At 51.7% G+C, this 21,356-nt stretch overlaps 1 protein-coding gene across 1 annotated transcript in view; it reads right to left on the minus strand.

The window, feature by feature from the left end:
* The window catches only part of LOC145404943 (sphingomyelin phosphodiesterase-like), a 102,303-nt gene that overhangs the window by 37,848 nt on the left and 43,099 nt on the right, over positions 1-21,356 (minus strand). Inside the window, exon 6 of the mRNA XM_080276447.1 lies at positions 18,277-18,471. Within this exon, the coding sequence (XP_080132573.1) occupies positions 18,277-18,471 (195 nt within the window). The remainder of the gene's footprint in view (positions 1-18,276; positions 18,472-21,356) is intronic.

The following is a 21,356-nucleotide window of genomic DNA, read 5'->3' on the forward strand; positions in this document are numbered from 1 at the left end:
ATTCCCTGGAACGGACCCAGCAGGAGTGTCGCAGTCCAAGTACATTACCCTCCAACTGAACCAGTCCTCGACAGGTTCAGGGTGGGGCTGAGGAGTCAGTCTGGAGCAGCACCCCCCTGATGGCCTCTAACCGCACAATAAAAGAGACGGTCTCTAGCCATTCAAAACAAGTGATGGCCTCTAGCCACACACAGAACGTGACGACCTCTTACTGCACAATAAAAGAGACAGCCTCTAGCTGCTCCGGTGCTGCCAACCTCCCCCCCTTCTGCTGTAGAAACCGGTGACAGCCTCCAGCCACACTTGGGGAGAGAAAGGTACGCCCCCTCTCCTTCTGCAGCTGCCTCTGGGAGTAGGACACCGGTGATGGCCTCCAGCCACACCAGCAGGCAGGTGACGGCCTCCGCCCACACCTCGACTGCACGTCATTACCCTTGCAGGACGTTGGTGATGGACACCAGCCGCATCCGTGGTCAGGTGACGGCCTCCGCCCTCACCTCGCCCATGGTCCTGTTAGGAAGTCGGGCCCCAGTGACGGCCTCTGGCTGCACCGACAGGGAAGGGACAGCTTCTAGCCGTCCTCCCCCTGTTGCTCACGGGACCTCAGCGACGGCCTCCAGCTGCACCAGGGAGAGACACCACCACCAAAGTCTTCACCCCCTGAGACTTCCCCAATGGAGGACAACCCTTGCTCAGCTCGCCCCTCCTGTAGCCAAGCGGGACGTTCCTTCGCTCCTCCTCACAGAGGAAGCCCCCAGGAGGAACCTTCCTGCCTGGAAGAAGTGTGGCAAGGTCCCGTGCTGTCCCCAGGAGTGTGTGCCATCCAGCCAGTACCCAAGGGAGATGACCAGCTGACGGACTCCTGCCAGAGGCGACACTGCAGACTGACCCTGACAGTGGCCTGACGGGAGAGAGACCGCAGATGCCAGACTCCCCATGGCGTCCCTGTAACCCCTGGCCACGACCTCCCCAGCCCTAGACAACATTGACCTCCTTCCCAAGGGGGGCACAGACAAGCGCACCTACTCGCACTGTTTGGCCCGAGCCCCTAGGACCAGACTGCCCAGCCAGGTCCAACAAGTAGAAGGCCTTCCACCACGCCTGACCGCAGCATGCAGCAGACGATGTCACCTTTGAGGGTCATCTCGTGGCTCTTGGGAGAAGGGATTCCAGACAGGACCCTTCCAACACCTGGCCAACACCCGGGGACCACCTGGCTCCTGCAGCCTAGTTGGATTCCTCCAGCCTACCCAGTGTAACAGTGACTGCTCAGTACATATTGTGACTAAAGTGCTCTTGTTGTATACAGTGCCAGACTAATGCTCTAGTGACTACATAGTGCACCGTGTGTCTCTATACTCATACTGTGTACTTGTGTTTTACTAGTGCTGCTACCACTGCACAGTATACGGCGAGACACTTGTATTCAGATTGGTACTTGAGCCCAAGTAACAAACTGTGTGAAATCTACCATCACTTTGTGTACAGTGTCCGCTCAGTGTCCTTACGACTGGATAGTATCCTGCATGATACCAATACCACATAAACCAGTCAGGGTCCTCTTGTCTGTCTAGTACTTTTGATAGTGAATAGTGTATCATGTATAACTCCCATCCCTATTGTATGCTGATGGTTGTAATTTAGATAATACACGTGTAAGGATGTTGTCCAGAGTTTTTATGTCCTGCACTTCTTGTTGTGTGTTCTAGCCCCGGCTCTCTAGCCGGTGTTTGTAGGACGAGAAGTCGACCTAAAAACACCTAAGGCCATCTTTTTCTTTGTGTGGCTAGAGGCCATCACAGGGGTGCTGCTCGGGACTGACTCATTAGCCCCACCCCGAACCTGTCGAGGGCTGGTCCGGTTGGAGGGTAATGTACTCGGACTGCAACACTCCCGTAGGGTCCGTTCCGGGGAAGGAGGGTGCAAGGTGGTCAGGGACATAAGTCCATACTGCCTTGGCAATGTGCGCACCCTCAGAGACTCTCCGTGGTCGCCTCCTTGGGGGGGGGTGTCTCTATGTCCCGGTGGTTTTCAGTTGCCACGGTCGATATTTTACCACCGTCTTGGGAGAAAAAGTCACATCCTCGTGGCTGGAGGTAGTACGTGTTGGTGGTTGTGGTGGTGCTGTGGGCGAGTGTTAGGTGCTGGAGGAGGGTGGTCCAGTGTGAGGTGAGTAGGTTCAGGTCCTGGTGAGGGGCATAGGTGACAGAGGGTGAAGGCTTGATGTGTTGAGTGGAGGCGTCGAAGGAGATAGTGGGGCCCAAGGACGTGTTGCTTCCCTCTGTAGGTTGGGGCTCAGGTGACATGCCATATCTTCATGGCTTGTGGTGGCCAGTGTTTGGTGTACCTCAGCTGAATGCTGGGAACCGGTGAAGTGGTGGAGGTTTTATGCAGTCACTGAGGATAGGTGCAGCTGTTGATCCTGGGGATAGGGGTGGGTGGATATTTCCACTGGACTTGGTGTAGCATGAGTGTTATGGGGGCGGTGTTGGGGTTGTGAGGGGTAGGGGTGGTTTGATCTGATGGTGGAGGCGAGGTGGGAGGAGTAGGGGAAGGTGTGGTGGAGTATCTGCCTGGTGGGTGTGAAAGATCGCCGGAGCATGTGATGGTGGTTTTCGGGGTGGGTGTGGGTGGTGAGGTAGGGGTGCGGACTCATGGTGCCGAGGTTGGGCGTGACATGCGAGTGTTTGGTGAGGGAGGAGTGGGGCTTCGTGGTGTCGGGGATGCGCGTGATCTCTGGGTGTTTGATGACGGGGTGGTGTGGGTAGTGGTGCCAGGCGGTGTTTCGGGTGTAGGATTGGTTGTGGGTGGAGAGTGAGGTGTAGCGGGTGGGGAGGATGATGTGGGGGTGGAGGCAGCAACGGGTGGCGTGCAGGGCTGTGGGTGCACTATGGAGGGGGGTGGATTTGAGGTCCCCGGATCAGGTGGATGGATTTGCGGCGGCGGTGAGATGGTGGCTGAGGAGGTGTGAGGTGTAGTGAGGGAGTGGGCTGGCGGGGAAGGAGTAGGGGAGGAGGGCAGGGAGGAGGAGGGTGTGATGTAGCAACTGTATGCGTCAGATGGAGGATCTGGGGTGGTGGGTGGTGGTGAGATGGTGCGGGTGATGGGGGGAGTGGGGTCCTGGCGTCGGGTGGTGGTGGTCAGGAACGGGCGCATATGGCAATTCCAATATGTACGCTGTGTGTTGTGGTAGTCTATGGTGTCCTGGTAGGAGTTCGGGACATGAGTGATGGTGTATGGACCCATAAAGCACGGGGAGATTTTGCTGGGTGTGGGTTGCTTTGCTACCACTGCTGAGTCACCTGGCCTGTAAGGGCTGGATGGAGCGGCAGTCAGCTGAAGATCTAGATTTTTCAGTAGGTGATGCAGTCCCCTCTTGAGGTGGTGGAGAGGGTCAGACGTGGGGGACATGGTTGGGGGCTGCAGGTGCTGTCGTAGTGGTAGGAGGAGGGGGATCTCCCCAAATACCCTTTCTAGGGGAGGTATACCGTCGTCCCGGGGGAATTAAATTTTGACATGAGCCGGCCAGTCCTCATTTTTGGTTTCCTCTATTCGGGTTTGCACCTGGTTCATGAGGGTGTGATGGCTCCTCTCACATATTCCATTCCCTTGGGGCCAGTATGGGAAGGAGTGTAAGAGGTAGTAGCCAGAGATGTTTGCAAGTTCTTGCCACATGGTGCTGGTGAACTCGGGGGCACTGTCCAAGTGCATGGCTTGGGGAATCCCAAAATATGGGAAGACGTGGTACACAAGGGCATCAGCCACAGCGACTGCATGGTGTTCCTTGGCTGGGCAGGCAATGAGGAATTTTGAATGGGTGTCTGTGAAGGTGATGATATACCTGTAGCCAGATTTGGGTGGTAGGGGGCCCACTACATCCACAGATAGTAATGCCAGGGGGCGTGAGCAGTGATGCTCCCCAAAAGGCCTGGTGTGTGGATGGTATCCTTGCCTGGTGCGCAGGCCTGGCAAGACTGGGCAACTTGTTTGGCTAGGTTGGAGGGGTTAGGGGTCCAGGAGGCATCGTTGAATACCTGTAGCAGTTCTTTGATGCCCAACTGAATACCATTGTCAGAGTGGAGATGCGTCATGGTGTCCATAAGGGTTTTAGGGTCGAGCACTATATGTCCCGAATGGGTAAATAGGTGGTCACCCTGCTGGTGGAGTTTAGAGAACAGGTGTGGTGGCAGCCAGTAGGGGCAGCCTATGTTGCACCATATTTGGAGGCTTTCAGATTCGCTGTAGATCGAGTTGATTGGCTGTCAAGATAGAGTGTCGGCATTGGTGTACTCTTCTAATATTTCCCTCCATCTAATAAGTTGGGCATTGTGTGTGTTAGATTGCTGTAGCCATTGGAGTGACTGGTGGTCGGTGATGATAGTGACATTTGTACCCAACAGGTGGTCCCAGAAATGTTCTAGCACCCAGATGATGCCCAGGCACTCCTGTTTGGTGGTGGCGCAGTTTCTTTTGGCCTGGTTGAGGGTGTGGCTCGCACAGGCAATGATGTGCTTTTGCCTATCCTGTATCTGGGCGAGGACAGTGCCAATTGCTATCAATGATACATCCTTATATAGGCAGAAGGACAGGGTGTAGTCGGGGAAGGAGACGATCGTTGTGGCGTTGAGTTTGCTCATTATTTCCTGGAAAGTGGCTCTCCATTCGTTGGTCCAGGTAAAATGCTCGCCTTTTTTGGGCAAATCATGGAGGGGCTTGGCAATGTTGGCAAGCCCTTTCATGAAGCACCAATAGTACAACATGAGGCCCAGGAAGGCGCGGACTTCGTGAACGTCTCGCGGTAGGGGGAGGTCTGTGATGGCACGCAGCTTGTCGGGGTCGGGTGATATTCTATCCTCAGAGATGATGTGCCCCAAGAAGGTGACGGTTCATGGGGCCAGAATGCATTTGGAGGGCCTGAGCTTGAGGTTGGCCTGGTGGATGCGTAGAAAAACTTTCCTAGGCGTTGGAGGTGATCGGCCCATGTTCGGCTGAAAATAATTACATCGTCCAGGTATTCCAGGCAGATTTCCCAGGTGAAGCCACTCAGGACAGACTCCATTAATCTGGAAAAGGTGGCGGGGGTGTTGCAGAGTCCAAATGGTAGAACACTGAACTCACAGTGTTTTCCATTGCTAGTGGAAAATGCAGTTTCCCCCCTGTCCTCGGGGTGTACAGGGACTTGCCAATACCCTGACTGGAGGTCCAAGAGGCTCCATAGAGGGAGTCGAGGAAATCGTCTATCCTGGGAAGGGGCATGGCGTCCTTAGTGGTTACATCGTTCAATCGGCAGTAGTCCATGCAAAAACGCATGGTGCCATCTTTCTTCTTGACAAGGACAATGGGGGAGAACCAAGGGCTGATGGAGGGTGATACGACACTGGCATTGAGCATTTCCTGGACCTGCCGGTTTTCCTCAGCCATTTGTTTTTTTTTTTTTTGCCAGGATGGTTAGTGAATGGGTGGTCCAGTGATATGTATTTCATGCATCAGGTAGGTGGTGTGGCCGATGTCAGTAGGGCTTGACACAAAGTGGTCTTGGAAGTCCAGGAGAAGGCGGCAGAGGCTGTCCACCTGGTGGGGTGAGGGATGTTCAGGAATGGGGGCAGGGTGGAGGGAGGGAGTGGGGGGGTGCAGGACTCGGCCTCCTCCATCTCTCCTTCCACTAATCCCTTAGGTAGCGTGAGGGGGGTGGTGGAGATGCTGGCTATTCTGACTGCTGCAATGTGGGGGGAGAGGAAGGTGGGGGACAGCAGACAGACCGAGAGGGTCCCGGGTGGTAGGTCAGGGGAGAACAGCATGGAGGCTCCAGCAGGCCTGTTCAGATGTAGTCAAGCCTCGTGCTGAGGAGGGATCGTTAGGGCAGATGCAATAGTCACTGGGAATGTGGGGTGTGGGTGGTGGGCTGGAGTAGGAGCTGCAGGAGAAAGAGGAGGAAGGGGGGTGTTGCAGAGGAGGGGGGGTCTGCATGTGCACAGGGGCTGGGGGGCTGGGAAAGGGGCCTGGGGTCTTCTGGAACTGGAGCCTCCGCTTGTGGCAATCGATGTTCGTGCATAGCTTCTGCAGGAGGTTCAGTCCCAGATAACCATCATCCGCACAGCAGGTCAAGTCGAATACAATAAACTTGTGCTAAGTAGAGACTTATTGGTGGATGTTGGTGCGTAGGGCCTGGGGGTTTCCCCCTTGGATAGGAAGGGGGCCATCCCCTGTGTCCACAAGATGCTCTGATGTAGGGAAAAGCGGGACAAAAGCCGACTTATGACGGAAGTAAAAGTGACTGTAGAGGCAGGATCTGGCCACTCCCGTGTCGACCAGCAACATCGCTTTTACCCTGTTCAGGAGAGATTTCTTTAACCAAAGGGGTCAGCTACAACCTTCATTAATCCATTCAGTGATCTGGGCTTCTCCCCCCCCTTCTAAAGAAACTGTTTATTCATTATCAGGAATGAAAGTAGAAATGACGTCCCCTGATTTTGAAAATCCCTACTTGCTACGAGAGACATTCTCTAACCTAAATAAGAATCGTCTGATGGTAAGGTATATGTTTAAAAATTTCATACTTTTTCTTTTAGGTCTCCGACTCTGGGTATTGGCTTCACAGCCAGTTCTCAAGGTCCATTAGTCCTCCAACATAGCATACACCTCTACATGCTACTGCCTTGAGAGAACGGAAGCCTGAGGTGTTCTGGTGAGCTGGAAAGGTAATCAATTTTCCGGTACAAGTGTTCTGTATACATGATTGTATACGAAACTGAACGACTGGCAGACCTGCTGTGGTGGATTTGGCCAGGGGAGTATTTAAAAGCCACTCCAAAGATGGACTAGTTCAGCTTTGTTGTGTAACCCAGTGAAACTATGTATAATGGACGTGGCATAGCTCAGTGTATAACAAATGGTCAATACGAGTAATTTTCAGTGGTGGGGTATCCCTGCCAGTGGCCAATAATTGGCCCCTCTAAGCTGATCTAGATCAGCTCTAGCGGTAACCCCTTGGAACCCATTGCAAAATGTTCAGCAAGACCTCAGATACAAGGAATGGCCACTGCCAGTAGTTTCCAGTGGTGTGGTGCCCCTGCCAGTTGGTCCCCAAGTTGCCCCAGCCATGTACTGACCTAGAACAGTTCATGAGGTAACCCGATTGAACCCACAAAATGTTCAGCAGTTCACCAGATAAAATGAATCGCCACTGCCAGTAATTTCCAGTGATGGGGTACCCCTGCAGGTTGCAATAGGCCTAACCTGGTTTCGTGATATATGATACGACAAGCCCTCCACTTAAGAGTTTATTTCTTATTTATTACTGAAGTTCAAATTTTGGACTTATCACGTACACATATCTGTAAATGGATTTTTTTAATGCCTACAGGGAATCCATATGCCTATCTATGTGAATTATAAAGAATAACTCTCCGTATAATAATGCCTTAAAGATCTCAATCTTCCTGAATATGCTTATAGTTATACTTGTCTTTGGCATTATCATCACAGAAGACATTCTAATGATATACTTCTTCATATCTGTAAGTATAGGTCAGTTGTGAATTTCAGCCCCACTAAGATAGGCTGGCAATTCTGTTGTATAGATTCACCAAAATCATGCAAAGTTTAATCTTTTATATTCTTATCTAAGGATATTACAAACAACAAGAAATTATAACCCATATACGTAACGCAATCTAATTAAGAAAAAAAAATATATATGAATGCTTGATGAGCAGCACAACTGAACTGCGATAGAGAGTGCTTATAATTCTGTCAGAACATCAGTTGATCTGTGGTTAATTTACAAGGTCCATGACGAAGACCAGGCCATGTATGAGCTGAGCCTGCCCGTCGTCCGATATCAGGATGGTCTCCTTGGAAGCATAGAACAATAATGTCAAGTATATTTTTTCAGAAGAATCTGCTAGCCAATGCGAAGAAGCTTGATTGTACTGGTGTCCTACGGAACATTTTGCAATGGGTTCTGAAATATCAACCATGGCAACTGAGCACCACCGGGACATAGTGACACCTCCCCCAAGAGGCGACCACGGAGGGGTTCTGAGGGCACGTGCGTTGCCAAGGCAGTATGGACCTATGTCCCCGACTACCTTGTGCCCTTATTCCCTGGAACGGACCCAGCAGGAGTGTCGCAGTCCAAGTACATTACCCCCCAACTGAACCAGCCCTCGACAGGTTTAGGGTGGGGCTGAGGAGTCAGTCCAGAGCAGCAACCCCCTGATGGCCTCTAACCGCACAATAAAAGAGATGGCCTCTAGCCATTCAAAACAAGTGATGGCCTCTAGCCACACACAGAACGTGACGACCTCTTACTGCACAATAAAAGAGACGGCCTCTAGCTGCTCCAGTGCTGCCAACCTCCCCCCCTTCTCCTGTAGAAACCGGTGACAGCCTCCAGCCACACTCGGGGAGAGAAAGGTACGCCCCCTCTCCTTCTGCAGCTGCCTCTGGGAGTAGGACACCGGTGATGGCCTCCAGCCACACCAGCAGGCAGGTGGCGGCCTCCGCCCACACCTCGACTGCACGTCATTACCCTTGCAGGACGTTGGTGATGGACACCAGCCACATCCGTGGTCAGGTGACGGCCTCCGCCCTCACCTCGCCCATGGTCCTGTTAGGAAGTCGGGCCCCAGTGACGGCCTCTAGCTGCACCGACAGGGAAGGGACAGCTTCTAGCCGTCCTCCCCCTCTTGCTCATGGGACCTCAGCGACGGCCTCCAGCTGCACCAGGGAGAGACACCACCACCAAAGTCTTCACCCCCTGAGACTTCCCCAACGGAGGACAACCCTTGCTCAGCTCGCCCCTCCTGTAGCCAAGCGGGACGTTCCTTCGCTCCTCCTCACAGAGGAAGCCCCCAGGAGGAACCTTCCTGCCTGGAAGAAGTGTGGCAAGGTCCCGTGCTGTCCCCGGGAGTGTGTGCCATCCATCCAGTACCCAAGGGAGATGACCAGCTGACGGACTCCTGCCAGAGGCGACACTGCAGACCGACCCTGACAGCAGCCTGACGGGAGAGAGACTGCAGATGCCAGACTCCCCATGGCGTCCCTGTAACCCCAGGGCACGACCTCCCCAGCCCTAGACAACATTGACCTCCTCCCCAGGGGGGACACAGACAAGCGCACCTACTCGCACTGTTTGGCCCGAGCCCCAAGGACCAGACTGCCCAGCCAGGTCCAACAAGTAGAGGGCCTTCCACCACACCTGACCGCAGCATGCAGCAGACGACATCACCTTTGAGGGTCATCCCGTGGCTCTTGGGAGAAGGGATTCCAGACAGGACCCTTCCAACACCTGCCGACACCTGGGGACCACCTGGCTCCTGCACCTAGCTGGATTCCTCCAGCCTACCCAGTGTAACAGTGACTGCTCAATACATTTTGTGACTATAGTGCTCGTGTTGTATACAGTGCCAGACTAATGCTCTAGTGACTACATAGTGCACTGTGTGTCTCTATACTCATACTGTGTACTTGTGTTTTACTAGTGCTGCTACCACTGCACAGTATACGGTAATACACTTGTATTCAGATTGGTACTTGAGTCCAAGTAACAAACTGTGTGAAATCTACCATCACTTTGTGTAGAGTGTCTGCTCAGTGTCCTTACGACTGGATAGTATCCTGCATGATACCAATACCACATAAACCAGTCAGGGTCCTCTAGTCTGTCTAGTACTTTTGATAGTGAATAGTGTATCACGTATAACTCCCATCCCTATTGTATGCTGATGGTTGTAATTTAGATAATACACGTGTAAGGTTGTTGTCCAGAGTTTTTATGTCCTGCACTTCTTGTTGTGTGTTCTAGCCCCGGCTCTCTAGCTGGTGTTTGTAGGACGATAAGTCGGCCTAAAAACACCTAAGGCCGTCTTTTTCTTTGTGTGGCTAGAGGTCATCACAGGGGTGCTGCTCGGGACTGACTCATTAGCCCCACCCCGAACCTGTCGAGGGCTGGTCCGGTTGGAGGGTAATGTACTCGGACTGCAACACTCCTGCTGGGTCCATTCCGGGGAAGGAGGGTGCAAGGTGGTCAGGGACATAGGTCCATACTGCCCTGGCAATGCGCGCTCCCTCAGAGCCCCTCCGTGGTCACCTCCTGGGGGGGGTGTCTCTATGTCCCGGTGGTTTTCAGTTGCCACGGTCGATATTTCACCACCGTCTTGGGAGAAAAAGTCACATCCCCGTGGCTGGAGGTAGTACGTGTTGGTGGTGGTGGTGCTGTGGGCGGGTGTCAGGTGCTGGAGGAGGGTGGTCCAGTGTGAGGTGAGTAGGTTCAGGTCCTGGTGAGGGGCATAGGTGACAGAGGGTGAAGGCTTGGTGTGTTGTGTGGAGGAGTCGAAGGAGATAGTGGGGCCCAAGGACGAGTTGCTTCCCTCTGTAGGTTGGGGCTCAGGTGACATGCCATATCTTCATGGCTTGTGGTGGCCAGTGTTTGGTGTACCTCAGCTGAATGCTGGGAACCGGTGAGGTGGTGGAGGTTTTATGCAGTCACTGAGGATAGGTGCAGCTGTTTATCCTGGGGATAGGGGTGGGTGGATATTTCCACTGAACTTGGTGTAGCATGAGTGTTATGGGGGCGGTGTTGGGGTTGTGAGGGGTAGGGGTGGTTTGATCTGATGGTGGAGGCGAGGTGGGAGGAATAGGGGAAGGTGTGGTGGAGTATCTGGCTGCTGGGTGTGAAAGATGGCCGGAGCATGTGATGGTGGTTTTCGGGGTGGGTGTGTGGTGCCGAGGTTGGTCGTGACATGCGAGTGTTTGGTGAGGGGGTGGGTGGTGAGGGAGGAGTGGGGCCTCGTGGTGTCGGGGATGCGCGTGATCTCTGGGTGTTTGATGACGGGGTGATGTGGGTAGTGGTGCCAGGCAGTGTTTCGGGTGTAGGATTGGTTGTGGGTGAAGAGCGAGGTGTAGTGGGTGGGGGGGATGATGTGGGAGTGGAGACAGCAACGGGTGGCGTGCAGGGCTGTGGGTGCACTATGGAGGGGGGTGGATTTGAGGTCCCCGGATCAGGTGGATGGATTTGCGGCGGCGGTGAGATGGTCGCTGAGGAGGTGTAAGGTGTAGTGAGGGAGTGGGCTGGCGGGGAGGAGGGCAGGGAGGAGAAGGGTATGATGTAGCAACTGTATGCGTCAGATGGAGGATCTGGGGTGGTGGGTGGTGGTGAGATGGTGCGGGTGATGGGGGGAGTGGGGTCGTGGCGTGGGGTGGTGGTGGTCAGGAACGGGCGCACATGGCAATTCCAATATGTATGCTGTGTGTTGTGATAGTCTATGGTGTCCTGGTAGGAGTTCGGGACATGAGTGATGGTGTATGGACCCATAAAGCACGGGGAGATTTTGCTGGGTGTGGGTTGCTTTGCTACCACTACTGAGTCACCTGGCCTGTAAGGGCTGGATGGAGCGGCATTCAGCTGAAGATCTAGATTTTTCAGTAGGTGGTGCAGTCCCCTCTTGAGGTGGTGGAGAGGGTCAGACGTGGGGGACATGGTTGGGGGCTGCAGGTGCTGTCGTAGTGGTAGGAGGAGGGGGATCTCCCCAAATACCCTTTCGAGGGGAGGTATACCGTCGTCCCGGGGGCATTAAATTTTGACATGGGCCGGCCAGTCCTCATTTTTGGTTTCCTCTAGTCGGGTTTGCACCTGGTTCATGAGGGTGTGATGGCTCCTCTCACACATTCCATTCCCTTGGGGCCAGTATGGGAAGGAGTGTAAGAGGCAGTAGCCAAAGATGTATGCGAGTCCTTGCCACATGTCGCTGGTGAACTCGGGGGCACTGTCCAAGTGCATGGCTTAGGGAATCCCAAAATATGGGAAGACGTGGTGGACAAGGGCGTCAGCCACAGCAACTGCATGGTGTTCCTTGGCTGGGCAGGCAATGAGGAATTTTGAAAGGGTGTCTGTGAAGGTGATGATATACCTGTAGCCAGATTTGGGTGGTAGGGGGCCCACTACATCCACAGATAGTAATTGCCAGGGGGTGTGAGCAGTGATGCTCTCCATAAGGCCTGGTGTGTGGGTGGTATCCTTGCCTGGTGCGCAGGCCTGGCAAGACTGGGCAACTTGTTTGGCTAGGTTGGAGGGGTTAGGGGTCCAGGAGGCATCGTTGAATACCTGTAGCAGTTCTTTGATGCCCAACTGAATACCATTGTCAGAGTGGAGGTGCGTCATGGTATCCAAAGGTGTTTTGGGGTCGAGCACTATATGTCCTGACTGGGTTTATAGGTGGTCACCCTGCTGGTGGAGTTTAGAGAACAGGTGTGGTGGCAGCCAGTAGGGGCAGTCTATGTTGCACCATTGTTGGAGGAGTTCAGATTCGCTGTAGATCGAGTTGACTGGCTGTCAAGATAGAGTGTTGGCGTTGGTGTACTCTTCTAATATTTCCCTCCATCTAATAAGTTGGGCATTATGTGTGTTAGATTGCCGTAGCCATTGGAGTGACTGGTGGTCGGTGATGATAGTGACATTTGTACCCAACAGGTGGTCCCAGAAATGTTCTAGCATGCAGATGATTCCCAAGCACTCTTGTTTGGTGGTGGCGCAGTTTCTTTTGGCCTGGTTGAGGATGCGGCTGGCACAGGCAATGATGTGCTTTTGCCTTTCCTGTATCTGGGCGAGGACAGCGCCAATTGCTATCAATGATACATCCTTATATAGGCAGAAGGACAGGGTGTAGTCGGGGAAGGAGATGATCGGGGTGGCGTTGAGTTTGCTCTTTATTTCGTGGAAAGCGGCTCTCCATTCGTTGGTCCAGGTAAAATGCTCACCTTTTTTGGGCAAGTCATGGAGGGGCTTGGCAATGTTGGCAAGCCCTTTCATGAAGCACCAATAGTACAACATGAGGCCCAGGAAGGCGCGGACTTCGTGAACGTCTCGCGGTAGGGGGAGGTCTGTGATGGCACGCAGCTTGTCGGGATCGGGTGATATTCTGTCCTTAGAGATGATGTGCCCCAAGAAGGTGACGGTTCATGGGGCCAGGACGCATTTGGAGGGCCTAAGCTTGAGGTTGGCCTGGTGGATGCATAGAAAGACTTTCCTAGGCGTTGGAGGTGATCGGCCCATGTTCGGCTGAAAATAATTACATCGTCCAGGTATTCCAGGCAGATTTCCCAGGTGAGGCCACTCAGGACAGACTCCATTAATCTGGAAAAGGTGGCGGGGGTGTTGCAGAGTCCAAATGGTAGAACACTGAACTCACAGTGTTTTCCATTGTTAGTGGAAAATGCAGTTTTCCCCCTGTCCTCGGGGTGTACAGGGACTTGCCAATACCCTGACTGCAGGTCCAAGAGGCTCCATAGAGGGAGTCGAGGAAGTCGTCTATCCTGGGAAGGGGCATGGCGTCCTTAGTGGTTACGTCGTTCAATCGGCAGTAGTCCATGCAAAAACGCATGGTGCCATCTTTCTTCTTGACGAGGACAATGGGGGAGGACAAGGGCTGATGGAGGGTGATACGACACTGGCATTGAGCATTTCCTGGACCTGCCGGTCCTCCTCAGCCGATTGTTTTGGTTTTTTCGCCAGGATGGTTAGTGAATGGGTGGTCCAGTGATATGTATTTCATGCATCAGGTAGGTGGTGTGGCCGATGTCAGTAGGGCCTGACACAAAGTGGTCTTGGAAGTCCAGGAGAAGGCGGCAGAGGCTGTCCACCTGGTGGGGTGAGGGATGTTCAGGTATGGGGGGCAGGGTGGAGGGAGGGAGTGGGGGGGTGCAGGGCTTGGCCTCCTCCATCTCTCCTTCCACTAATCCCTTAGGTAGCGTGAGGGGGATGGTGGAGATGCTGGCTATTCTGACTGCTGCAATGTGGGAGGGGAGGAAGGTGGGGGACGGCAGACAGACCGAGAGGGTCCCGGGTGGTAGGTCAGGGGAGAACAGGACGGAGGCACCAGCAGGCCTGTTCAGATGTAGTCAAGCCTCGTGCTGAGGAGGGATCGTTAGGGTGGATGCAATAGTCACTGGGAATGTGGGGTGTGGGTGGTGGGCTGGAGGAGGAGCTGGAGGAGAAAGAGGGGGAAGGGGGGCGTTGGAGAGGAGGGGGGTCTGTATGTGCACAGGGGCTGGGGGGGTGGGAAGGGGGTCTGGGGTCTTCTGGAACTGGAGCCTCCGCTTGTGGCAATCGATGTTCGTGCATAGCTTCTGCAGGAGGTTCAGTCCCAGATAACCATCATCCGCACAGCAGGTCAAGTCGAATGCAATAAACTTGTGCTTTGTAGAGACTTATTGGTGGATGTTGGTGCATAGGGCCTGGGTTTCCCCCTTGGATAGGTAGGGGGCCATCCCCTGTGTCCACAAGATGCTCTGATGTAGGGAAAAGTGGGACAAAAGCCGACTTATGACGGGAGTAAAAGTGACTGTAGAGGCAGGATCTGGCCGCTCCCGTGTTGACCAGCAACCTTGCTTTTACCCTGTTCAGTCTCATCTTGTCTGTGGCCCCCGCCACCACGAGGAGGTGCGGGGGCAGGCCTAAAAATTCAGCAGCAGTGAAATCTCGTCTTCCTCCGGCTCCATTTCCCTGAGGTCAGTGTCCCCGATTGGTGCAGCGGCGTCCTTGGGGCCCTCGTCATCGAGGGAGGACACCTTTAATTGTCTCTGCATGACTGGTTTATGCCTGGCAGCCTTTAGTTGTTCTCTGATGTGTTGTGGATATCTATGGCTGCAAGCAGTGAATTCCCACAGGTTGATGGAAATTAAATTCTGGTTCTCCTTGGGGTTGGGGGTCTTGTTGGTGGGGTGCGCCCTGGGTAGGTTGGGTGTTTGCATGGGGTTGGTGTGGGTTGAGGGCGGCTGCAGTTTGTTGTGTAGCACTGGTCTTTGGTTGGGGAATTTACTGCCAACGTTGATCTGTTGTGGGGTGGAGCTGGAGGTTAGGAGGCATCATATGAGCTGGATCTCTTGATCTAGGTCTCCTGTAGGGTCGTGTAATGTAAAATGTTCCTTGACCATACTGGGGAGAACTCTTAGCAGTGTGTTGAATGTGTGTTGTTCCCGGATTATTACATCCGTTTCCAGGTACGCGGCAGTGACAAGTTCGCCTGGCCTGGATGAGTGTGTCATCCAGGTTTTTGCCATAGATTAAACTGTCGAGTTCTGAGAGTGCCACAACTCTTCCTAGTGATGGCATGATGGCCTGGATCACTATTTTGGTAAAGTTTGCAGATGTCAGCTCCGGGACAATTTTGGGTGCAATACTGGCCACTGCTTTGCCCAAGAGGAGAAGGGTGGCTGCTATTTTTTGTTTGTCATCCTTGAACCCTATGTCTAGCAGTGGTTTGATTATGGATAGGTGTGTGTGTATGTCATTGTTCCTGGCTGAATTTGGGTAATTGTACATGAGGTTTTGTTACCATTTTTGCTGTTGCCCCTGTTTGCTCCTCCCTGTATTCTGCCCAGATTGAGAACCACCACTGGCCACCAGTGTTATGCTAGGTGTTTTTTAGGCCAACTTCTCATCCTAGAAGCACCAGCTATAGAACCAGGGTCCTCTTTCGAGACTGGAGCTACAACACACAACAAGAAGAGCAGGACATAAAAACTCTGGACCATGGCAACTGAGCACCACCGTGACATAGCAACACCCCCCCCAGGAGGCGACCACGGAGGGGCTCTGAGGGCACGTGCATTGCCAAGGCAGTATGGACCTATGTCCCCAACTGCTTTGCGCCCTTATTCCCTGGAACGGACCCAGCGGGTGTGTCACAGTCCGAGTACGTTACTCTCCAACCGAACCAGCCCTCAACAGGTTCAGGGTGGGGCTGAAGAGTTAGTCCCGAGCAGCACCCCTGAGACAGCCTCTAGCCACACAATAAAAGAGATGGCCTCTAGCTGCTCAAAACAAGTGACGGCCTCTAGCAGCACACACAGCGTGACGGCCTCTAGCCGCATGTACAATGTGATGGCCTCTAGCTGCAAGAGCAAAGTGACGGTCTCTGGCTGCACACACAACGTGACGGCCTCTAGCCGCATGAGCAAAGTCACTGCCTCTGGCCACACACACAACGTGATGGCCTCTAGCCGCATGAACAAAGTAACAGCCTCTAGCCACACACTAAAAGAGATGGCCTCTAGCCGCTCCAGAGCTGCCAACCCCCCCCTCTCCTGCAGAAACCGGTGACGGTCTCCAGCCACACTCAGGGAGAGAAAGGTACGCCCCCTCTCCTTCTGCAGCTGCCTCCTGGAGTAGGACACCGGTGACAGCCTCCAGCTGCACCAGCAGGCAGGTGATGGCCTCCACCCGCACCTCGACTGCATGTCACTCCCCTTGCAGGACACCAGTGACGGCCTCCAGCCGCAACCGTGGTCAGATGATGGCCTCCGCCCACACCTCGCCCACAGTCCTGTTAGGAAGTTGGGCCCCAGTGACATCCTCTAGCCGCACCGACAGGGAAGGGATGGCCTCTAGCCGCCCCCCCCTGTTGCCCACGGGACCTCAGCAACAGCCTCCAGCCATGGCAGGGAAAGACACCACCACCAATGTCTCTCACCCCCTGAGACTTCCCCAGCAGAGAATGACCCTTGCTCAGCTCACCCCTCCTGTAGCCGAGCAGGATGTTCCTCTGCTCCTCCTCACAGAGGCAGCCCCCAGGAAGAACCTTCCTGCCTGGAAGAAGTGTGGCGAGGTCCCATTATGTCCCTGGGAAAGTGTGCCATCCAGCCGGTGCCTGTGGGAGACGACCAGCTGATGGATTCCTGCCGAAGGCAATGCTGCAGCCTGACCCTGACAGCGGCCTGACGGGAGGGAGATCACAGATACTGGACTTCCCACGGCGCCCCTGTAACCCCGGGGCGTGATCTCCCAAGCCCTAGACGATGGCGACCTCCTCCCCAGGGTGGGTGCAGACAAGTGTGCCTACTCTCGCTGTTTGGCCTGAGCCCCTAGGACCAGACTGCCCAGCCAGGCCCCACAAGTAGAGGGCCTTCCACCACGCCCGAACGCAGCATGCAGCAGACGACATCACCTTTGAGGGTCATCCCGTGGCGTTTGGGAGAAGGGACTCCAGACAGGACCCTTCCAACAGCTGGCCGACACCTGGGGACCACCCGGTTCCTGCAGCCTAGCTGGATTCCTCCAGCCTGCCCAGTGTACCAGTGACTGCTCAGTACATATTGTGGCTATAGTGCTCGTGCTGTATACAGTGCCAGACTAATGCTCTAGTGACTACATAGTGCACTGTGTGTCTCTATATTCATATTGTGTACTTGTGTTTTACTAGTGCTGCTACCACTGCATAGTATATGGCGAGACACTTGTATTCAGACTGGTACTCAAGCCCAAGTAACAAACTGTGTGAAATCTACCATCACTTTAAGTACTGCATCCATTAAGTGTCCTTACGACTAGATAGTATCCTGTGTGATACCAATACCAGTCAGGGCCCTCTACTCTATCTAGTACATTTGATAGTGAATAGTGTATCGTGTATAACTCCCATCCATATTGTATGCTGATGGTTGAAATTTAGATAATACAAATGTAAGGTTGTTGTCCAGAGTTTTTATGTCCTGCACTTCTCGTTGTGTGTTCTAGCTCTGGTCTCGAAAGAGGACCCAGGCTCTATAGCTGGTGTTTCTAGGACGAGAAGTCGGCCTAATTCACCTAGCATAACAGGTTCCAATGGGTTACCTCATGAACTGATCTAGGTTGGGACATGGGTGGGGCATATTGGGGACCAACTGGCAGGGGCACCACACCACAGGAAACTACTGGCAGTGGCCATTCCTTGTATCTGGGGTCTTGCTGAACATTTTGCAATGGGTTCCAAGGGGTTACCGCTAGAGCTGATCTAAATCAGCTTAGAGGGGCCAATTATTGGCCACTGGCAGGGATACCCCACCACTGAAAATTACTGGTATTGACCATTTGTTATACACTGAGCTATGCCACGTCCATTATACATAGTTTCACTGGGTTACACAACAAAGCTGAACTAGTCCATCTTTGGAGTGGCTTTTAAATCACTCCCCTGGCCAGATCCACCACAGCAGGTCTGCCAGTCGTTCAGTTTCGTATACAATCATGTACATAGAACACTTGTACAGGAAAATTGATTACCTTTCCAGCTACCCAGAACACTCCGGGCTTCTGCTCTATAAGTGCAGTAACGCATTTTTTATTCTAATCTTGCCAACTTACGATGGTTCTCTAGTATTGAATAACTTCACGGAGGCTGTATCTAACACTTCCAGTTCGATAGGCCTCTCATAAGCAGAATATGTATAGATAGTAAAAATAAATCAGTTCTACGTCCATACTGCATTTGATACCATGAAGTGAAAGAATGAACCTACCAGTTCTCCATATTGCAATAGTTCATGTTGATCGAGATGACCCTGAGTCCAGGCATGGGTGAGTACGTGAAGAAACCGCCGCGACGCACGTCCTCAGCCACCTCTCCCGGCTGCCACTGCGACCACATCTCCAACACACCCTCATACAGCCAATCCATGTTCCACCCGTCAACGTAGCCAGCAGGCACCACAAAACTGTTAATAGATTCCAAACCACGTAATGGTAAGTGAATTTGAATCTATGTAGCTGTAAATTTATTGGAAGCTATTTGACTGCAAAATGGATTGGAACTTTTGTAACGAAATGAATTGGAATCAGTGTAACTGTCAGTGGACTCGAACCAGTTTAATTGTAAATGGATTTGAACCTACATAACTGCAAAGGAATCGGAATATATATAACTGAAAATGGACTGGAACCTAAGTAACTATAAATGAACTAGAACCTGTGTAACTTCTAAATCAATATGAACTTCAAACACACGTGTTTTTCATATCCACTGTACAGGTCACTCGATCAATCAAAACCAAGGACACTTTTGGCAACCGCACCCACTCCTGCGAATGCTGAGACGAAAGAAATAATTCATTAGTGGTTGAGCACTTTGTGCACCCCCTTGGCTCACAGGCCGTTCCAGCACCACTAAATGCTCAGTGCTCTGTCCTGCCACTCTGTGGCATATTTCTGGCTATTTCCTCACGACTCAGGTAAGCAACCGATTAGTATTCTTGTATTGTGTACTTCAGTTTGTATGTTAGTTTGTACAGTATATAAATATATGTAATGCTTTGCCCTCCACCTCTATGTTATGGCTTTCTGCCATGATGCAGGTGCGCTGTCGCCCAATACTCTTGAAGTGTGTATTTCTGTGTATGTATGTATTTTAGTATGCATGTATTCATTCCTCCACCCCTCAACACACCTTCATAAGGCCTGGACCCTATCCTTCAAAACGGCATAGTGATTCAGTTAGTGAATGAGTAAGTGGGTGAGTGACACAGTAAGGGTCGCCCCGGTGGGTGTGGCAAAAAGTATCGGTGTATTGTACATTCTGTGAGAAAATGATGCCACAAACAAAATGGGTAGTGCTTTCATGAGCATCCAGTATATCGTTTGTTATTTTTTTAATCCTATCCATAGGAAGTAGTCTTATAATACATACATTAGCATGAAACCAGATTAATCTTCTTGGAACATCACGAACTGTACTGATATTTACGATATCATCTATTCTCCTCTGAAGGATACTTTTTGGTCCTGTGTATGACCAGTCCATGTTCTCACATGTCGTCGTAAACAACAAGCACCATGAAGCTGCGAGGGAGTGATTTTGAACCTCTTTTCCTCTGAAAAAGACTCGTATCGTTGGCACAAAGTACACTTGCGGTCAATATATATATATATATATATATATATATATATATATATATATATATATATATATATATATATATATAAGCAGGAGCCACTACAGGCCCACTGCTGAACAAAGGAGTGCCCCAACCTTCTCCGCAAATTCCTTGTCTGAGCCAATCTCTACCAGGTTTTGCCTGCAGATTTCTTTATTTCATCTCTCCACCGTCTGCCTGGTCTTTTTCCGCTATGCTTGCAATCTTTTGCGGTCCAGTCAGTCATCCTTTGCTCTACTGGTTATCCCTTATTTTTGTTACATGACCTTTCCTCCTCCATTTCTGTTCTTTTATAACTTCCATAAAATCTTTGACTTTAGTCTTCTCTCTCATCCAAGTTGATCTCTTCCTGTTTCTCAAAGATGTTCCGAACACTGACCTTTCCTTTGCTCATAATGCACAGATTACTTTGTTTTCTAGTCAGTTTTCAGAGTTCAGTCGTACGCCATACCTGGGATTATACATCCGTCATAGGCTTTTCGTTTCACTCATACTAGCAAGCTGATTTCCATCATGTCTCTGTGTTCACCAAAGCTTTCCAGCCAGTGATAATGCGTCTTTTTTTTCGCTTTCGTGGTCTTTCATTAGTTTTGGTGTTTGCCCCAAGTAACTGCACCCCTCAACTTCTCCATGAATTTCTTCATTTATTTTGATCATGCTCTTTGATGTATTTGAATTAAATATTGCCTTAGTTTTACTCCAGTTCATCTTTAGCCCTGCTTTGAGACTTTTTCTGTGTAGGTCATTTAACATTTCTTGTAATGTCTCAGGTGTTTCTGAGATTAGGACAATGTCATCTGCAGATCTTAAATGGTTCAAGATTTCTACATCTATGCTTACTCCTTTATTCCTCCATTCTTGTTTTCTGAAAATGCTTTCAATGCATGGTGTAAATAATTTTGGTGAAACTACCTCCCTGACCTACACTTTCTTAACTGCAATATTTCTCTGAGTCTTTGTGCAATTTAACTGTAGCAGTTCCCTCTTTTTATATCCTCCTACTTTCTCTATACTCATTTCAAAGCCAAAGGTGGCTGTTGTGTATATATACGCAACGACTTATCTTGTTCTCGTGTTCCTGAACTCGATTCTTCTGAATTCTCTACACTCTGGCTTCGGCTTTCCTGTCATTCTCTGACTAAATACATCTGTGCTGTTTACTTATCCCCTAATTCTACTATCAAAAATTCTTCGACTATCTTACTTCTACGATGGAACACATTCTATCCATTTCTCCTTTCTCTGACATCTCCATTCTAGGAGATTTCAATGTTCACCACCACCTTTGGCTCTCCTCTCCTTTCACAGATCCACCCGGTGAACAAGCCTACATCTTTTCTATCCTTAATGACCTAGAGCAGCTTGTACAGCACCCTACCCATATCCCTGACCGCCTTGGAGAGAGCTCCAACATACTTGACCTCTTCCTCACAACTAATCCTTCTGCTTACTCTGTTAATCTTTTCTCTCCGTTGGGCTCCTCCGATCACAACTTTATTACCTTAACCTGTCCTATCACTCCGGTACGGCCTGTGGACCCTCCAGGGAAACGTCGTCTGTGGCATTTTGGAGCCGTGGACTGGGAGGCCCTCAGGCAGTACTTCTTTGATTTTCCCTGGAATGATTATTGCTTCCCTGGCCGGGAGCCATCTGAGTGTGCCTCGCACATT

This window comes from Coenobita brevimanus, chromosome 65 (genome assembly GCF_032717465.1).
Source record: "Coenobita brevimanus isolate Jiangsu-jjx chromosome 65, ASM3271746v2, whole genome shotgun sequence".
NCBI lineage: Eukaryota > Metazoa > Arthropoda > Malacostraca > Decapoda > Coenobitidae > Coenobita > Coenobita brevimanus.